The 6,467-nt window shown below is 49.6% G+C and overlaps 1 protein-coding gene across 1 annotated transcript; it reads left to right on the top strand.

Annotated features, from left to right (window-relative positions):
* Positions 1 to 731: 731 nt before the first annotated feature.
* On the top strand, positions 732 to 5,188 carry SARC_04656 (hypothetical protein). The gene is made up of 2 exons (XM_014301506.1): positions 732 to 4,806; positions 5,077 to 5,188. The coding sequence occupies exons 1-2, from the start codon at positions 1,096 to 1,098 to the stop codon at positions 5,086 to 5,088; spliced, it is 3,723 nt and encodes a 1,240-aa protein (XP_014156981.1). The 5' UTR covers positions 732 to 1,095; the 3' UTR covers positions 5,089 to 5,188.
* Positions 5,189 to 6,467: the final 1,279 nt, after the last annotated feature.

The raw sequence follows: 6,467 nt of genomic DNA, 5'->3' as shown, positions 1-6,467 counted from the left end.
ACGTAAACGCGTTTTTTATTCGACCTATACGGGTCAAAAAACTGGGGGGAATTCTTCCATAGACGAACAGCCTCCTGGACTTAGAGAGTGAAACCTTTGGACGTCAGGGCTCCGATATTGCACCTATAGAGACACATATAGGACCGTTATGGCATTAACGTAAATTTATTCAGCGTTTATACGCTTCAACGCAACAAGTGTGGGACATGGGACTGTGCCACCGTGGATCCGTGGGATCGGGGAAAAACCAGTCGTTGACTTGTTGAGTGGGTCACATTAGGTTTTTAATTAATATTTGTTTTGAAATAGATTATAATTAGGAAGAAAGAATATTTTATGTGGTGACCTCAGACAGTCCAGTCAGTGACTCGCGGATTGGCTCGATGGACCTAAAATATATAAAATAAAACATTCAAAATCAAATACCAAAACCACCCTGAAAAGGAAAACAAAATACATACTTCCCCCAAAAAAAAGTTTTAATTTAGGAGGCTATGAAAAAACCAAAAACCCCCCCCCCCCCCCCACCAAAAAAAAGCCAAAATAAATAAAGAAGTTTTAAAAAAATATCACAACCCGAAACAAGCCGGTGCCACTGCCTGGTCAAAACCGTAAAATGGTAAATACAACACTGTGAACAACGGTATAGATCCTTTTTATTTTATTTTACAATAATATTATTACACATATTTATACATATGTAACGATACTTTCATGCGAAGTATAGGAATATTGAAGTACCCTACACAGGATACATCATACATGACGTATCGTTTGCAGTTAGACGTATTGTTTGCAGTTGTAGTGTTGTAGGTCGTAGCTGGCTCGGCCGTAGTTATTGTATACCATCTGTACAGTTATACTCATATTAAGTAGCTTGCTGTTATTCAGTTGTGATTCTGCTGAGCTGATTTGGGCGGTTGGGATCCCGTTCTACATCCGTGCGAGTTCCAGAGGTGTTTCATAGGCTTGTAGCCATCACCTCGTACGCACAGCACAAATGTAAAGCATTGCACGCAAGACACCACAGTATCACAGCTGCAATATAATATAGTAACTCGGTCTTACACTCTCTTTCACTTATGATAAGTAAGCATGGCAAGTCCCAAAACACAACATGCTGCCGGCTTACGTCCGCCGGTCGATCCAAATGAGTTCGAACATGCACCTGTGCGGTCTACACTAACCAATGACTTTGCACAGGCAAGCTTAGGCCCACAACGGTACAATGCCAAGCGCAACAACAACATAGCGCCTGCAGGAGGAGCCCCATACGGATACGGCCATGTTAATGCAGGCCCGGTACAGGTGTTTCGTCAAGGGTACGTAAATAATCAAGGTACTCAACAGAGTAGCGAGGCTATGGTCCCACAGGACGAAGAGAAGGGTGGTTCTGAGGTGTCGGTGTGCGCTAATTGTAAGGGTACGTCGACTACACAGTGGCGGCGAGGGAACGAGGGGCAAGTCTTGTGCAATGCGTGTGGTATATACGAACGCAAGAACGGTACTATGCGACCACTGAAGCTGTGTGATCGCCGAACGTTCACACGAGTAAAGCATAAGAATGGTAAAAAAATGACGTCGCAGGGAGATGACGCGAAGGGTAAGAGCGGGGGTAAGCAAGGTAAGAAGAAGAATGATAGTCAGAAAAAGGGACAATCCCAGGACGCACCTCAAACCAAACAGAAAAGTTCTGGGACTACCAAAGACCCCGTGCGAAGGAGTGCGAGTGGGCTGGAGAGTGCGCGTGTAGAGAGCATCGAAAGTGGTGTGAAGGGCCAGGACCAAGAGCGCCCGGCAGATACATTCAGGACAGCTGGGCCACCCGAGCGAACGATTCAGCGGGGTGTTAGTGGAGATGTCGGTGGACATGCGAGTGTGACAATGCAGGAGAACTCGGGTTACGGCTGTGTGAGCTGCCCCAGGCCTCTGACTATAGCCGATCTCAATGCACGCAGACAACAGTGTCACAAGTGTGTTAGTATGGGGGTATACCCTGTACCGGGACCAGACGGCCCGCCCCCACAGTACGATGGGCCTCGGGGACCACAACCCGGATATTCAGGTGCATACAACGGAGGTACTGAGGCCTATACTCAGGGCCAACCACAGTTCCGGCCGTCTACTGATATGCCAACCCAACAACGTGACCCGCGCTACCAGGGTACCGGTAGTCAGGGCTATAACCATAGCAACCCCCCAGACGACACGGGTGCAGGCTATTATCAGGAGACCAACGTACGGAGTGCCCCGCCCCCCCGCAGCATGAGCAGCATACCCTACCGCATGCCAGGGCAGGGCAGAGCATCCAGGACACAGTCCGATTCTCTGTACCCGGTCGCGGCCAAGGTCAGACATCCGTTTGCCACCACACACTCACAGAGTAATAGAGACCCCGAGGAGCAGCCCCATGCACCTCCTCAACAGGTGCAGGGCTATGCGAGGCACGGCCGAGGCGACCCCGAGTTTGGCTACAATGAACCGCAGGACCGCCAGGAGTTCTTCGGGGCGGCCGGGAGACAGTATAGTGGCGACCGCTCGTATGGGCAACCGTTCCCGCCAGGCGAAGCTCGGCAGGACGGGGATGTGGGGGAGCACGGCCCCGCCTGGGGAAGTACGCAGCAGGGTGTGTATGGCAGTGGGGCGAATAAATTTCGGTACGATGAAAACGAGGGCGAGCGTGAGCGTATGGTCATGCAGCGCACGTCCAGCGGTCCTGTGCGCCCGTATGGAGGTGTGGGTGGGCCGGAGCAGGTGCTTATGGCCCAGAATAGCATGGGTCATGAAGGGGACGAGGGCGAGAGAGTTTACCCCGAAAGAGGCTACTATTCACACCAGGCCATACGTAAGACTGGAGTGTATGACCCGGGTTCTAGTGCGGGGGGGCCGACGCGCAGGACTACATCGTCCTCGCACTTGCGTAGCCCGTATGGCTCGAATAACAGCAGTACTATAGTTGGGAGTGGCACGGGTAAGGTGCTCGCACGCCTTAATCAGCAGTTGGAAAGTTCGCCTGGGATGGGTGTGCAGAGCTCATACGAAGGCAGAGAGGATATCAGGGACAGCAGACACAACAGCGGTGATGTAGGTCCAGAACGAGAGGGCGAGGCTGGGATGAAAGCCACGCCCAAGATCTGGGGGCCGTACCTCAACGACGATACGGTGAAGGAGCATACCGCGTCAGAGAAGTACATGGCCAATCACCAGGAAACCAATGCGTCGCCTAAGTCCCATCGCAGCTATGTGGGCCTACACCCACACAGTCCTCAGGACCGTGCTACACGCTCCGTGTCCTGGCAGCAGCAATCCTCAGTCCGGGGTGCATCGGGACATTACTCCGGTGTGCGCTCGACCCTGGCAAGGCACTATACGCAACAGCGGCATATGGACCAAGCGGAAGCGCACGGCAGTATAGATGAGCGTATGAGCGGGGGTGATGGAGACCCAGGACAGTCCCAGGTGAACGCGCACCCGTCGGCTCCCACACATCGTACACATACGCCGGCGGCCTTTCACCCGTGGCATACGGAGGAAACACTGCAGCGCTCAGAGCCTAAGCAACAGTATGTGAGCAGCACCAGTATAGCCGAGACACGGGAGGGCCATACACAGAACGCCCCGGCTATGGAGAGTGAGTCTATGGGCGAGGACGATCGTGGGGGGCGGCATGTCCGGACCATGACCATGCCAAACACCGCAGCCGACACAGATATGGGCATGGACAAGCGCAATGCGTCGCTATCACCCCATCCGCAGATGCGGCCGTCACGCCACGCCTCGCCAGAGCTGTCCCGGGTGCAGCGGTCCTTTTCGGATAACTACCGGGTGCGCAGTGCCCTGGATGTGGGCCGAGATGCGCCTAGCTCTGGCTCGGCAGTCAACGGGCCCAGAAAGTTCTTGGTACCTCCGCGTATGTCTGCCAACGGTGTGGGCGGCACTCGGGGCAGCGAAGCCACGAGTATGGTAGCCCAGGGTGTGCAGGACGTGCCTAAAGATGTAGCCGGTGCACATGCGATGATCGACCAGCATATGAGCATGGGAAACTATCTGGACGCACCCAGGGCCTCGAAAATGGACCACAGGGGCCCTGCTGGGTCTGGTAGGGAGTCTGCGGGAGGCTTCGGACCTACGCGCAGACTGCACACGTACTCGTCTCCACGGTTGATGACGAAGCCGTCGTCGAATACCACGTCTCCGAAGATCAGTCCGATATACGCACGCGAGAGTGGGGATGTGTATATGGCCGAAATGCGGGCGCCGGCCGCACCGATGGACAGCGAAGAAATGCGACACCACAGTTCGACAAGTAGCTCGGGTAGTGTAGACAATCGTGCGTACCCCTACGCACACGGATCTCAGGCTGTGGGTCAGATATCGGCCTACTCACACGCGCCGGCGCTGGGCCCTGGCCATGCCTCGGCGAAGCAGAGTATGAGCAAGCTGTCCGGTACTTCCGGGCAACGGCAGTGTACGATGTGCGGGGCTACGGAGACGGCGCAGTGGCGATCGGGTGCTGATAAGGAGATCCTGTGCAACTCGTGCGGTCTGCGGCAGAACCACTTCCAAAATCGGGAAGAGAAGAACGAGAGGCGCCGGAAACGGTACTGGGCCAACCAAGAAGCGAAGAAGACGAAGGGGGTGCAGGCACAGGGGAATGGGAACGAGCAGGCGGGTCACCAGAGCAAGCAGCAGAAGGAAGGGATGAGTCAGCAACCACCCGCCCAGCATAACCAGCGCGCGCAACAACCGCGGGTGACGGATCACCCGCAGGACGATGACGGGGACACGATGATGAACTCTAATGAGGTGTATACTTAAATGAACTCTAATGAGGTGTATACTTGAATGAACTCTAATGAGGTGTATACTTGAATGAACTCTAATGAGGTGTATACTTAAATGAACTCTAATGAGGTGTATACTTGAATTAACTCTAATGAGGTGTATACTTGAATGAACTCTAATGAGGTGTATACTTAAATGAACTCTAATGAGGTGTATACTTGAATTAACTCTAATGAGGTGTATACTTGAATGAACTCTAATGAGGTGTATACTTGAATGAATTCTAATGAGGTGTATACTTGAATGAACTCTAATGAGGTGTATACTATAATGAACTCTAATGAGGTGTATACTTGAATGAACTCTATTGAGGTGTATGCTTGAATGAACTCTAATGAGGTGTATACTTGAATGAACTCTAATGAGGTGTATACTTGAATGAACTCTAATGAGGTGTATACTTGAATGAACTCTAATGAGGTGTATACTTGAATGAACTCTAATGATGTGTATACTTGAATGAACTCTAATGAGGTGTATACTTGAATGAACTCTAATGAGGTGTATACTTGAATGAACTCTAATGAGGTGTATACTTGAATGAACTCTAATGATGTGTATACTTGAATGAACTCTAATGAGGTGTATACTTGAATGAACTCTAATGAGGTGTATACTTAATGAACTCTAATGAGGTGTATACTTAAATGAACTCTAATGAGGTGTATACTTAAGTATCTCATGGCTTGCCCATCGGTTGACTGTGAAAAGTTTTGTGCCTTACATATATCAGCAACATTATACACAGCACAACACAACACAACACAAATTATTAGCATTATACACAGTATAGTACACATCACCATCAGAATATACAGTATATCATACAGCACCCAGTAATACACAACACACTGAACACGCCGGTCGCATGTATTGTGCGTCCGAGTATTGGTAGTAACAATCTATCAGTGAACAACATCACCTTGAGATGCGATACGCGAGGATGCCTCTATTCAAGTTTTGTGCCCTGGCCCCAGGACCACGGCAATATCCGGGTTGTCGGATTGCAGCCAGACTTGCACGGCTAGGCTTATTATATTATAATGTATGTCCGCACCCGAGTGTTTCCATATATACTGATCCGTAAGGTGGATGCACTACATTGAGACCTCCGTATCCGTATTGTCCTGACTAATCCTAAACCCTAAATAACACCACGGAGTAGATTTTTCTTTCTTTATTTATATGACTCATTTTATATATATATCTCATTTTTTTAAGGTATAAATTGACAGAGTAACCCATGGTTAATAAGGCAAGTAAAAGATATATTTCCGGATATTTACTTATTATGCTTAACAATTCGTTATGCTTAACCGCAAACATATTTATTACAAACAGACGCCAAGCATTACGCTAAGTTTGACAACAATTTGTCTAATATCCAGCCAGTATCTTATGAATCCTGCATAAGTAAGTGGGATGGCATATCAACGAGATGGTTATGTATTCCTGGTATCTGTGCTATACCAAAACAAACAATCAGCAATTATGTTTTGCCAACGGCTTCCCAACTGCGAATAACATATTCTTCAAGTTGTTTTAGAGCAGTAGCAGCATCCACGAGTTTGTTGATTCTTATTGCAAAGAATTATAAAATAATTGTGCTTATTTTCGTTGAT

This window comes from Sphaeroforma arctica (genome assembly GCF_001186125.1).
Source record: "Sphaeroforma arctica JP610 unplaced genomic scaffold supercont1.270, whole genome shotgun sequence".
Classification (NCBI taxonomy): Eukaryota; class Ichthyosporea; order Ichthyophonida; genus Sphaeroforma; species Sphaeroforma arctica.
The sequence above is the reverse complement of the archived record's forward strand: the minus strand, read 5'-3'. Positions and strand labels throughout refer to the sequence as shown.

Bases quoted from the DNA above. Each gene is read 5' to 3' on its own strand.
- SARC_04656 (XM_014301506.1), top strand. From the start codon at position 1,096: ATGGCAAGTCCCAAAACACAACATGCTGCCGGCTTACGTCCGCCGGTC.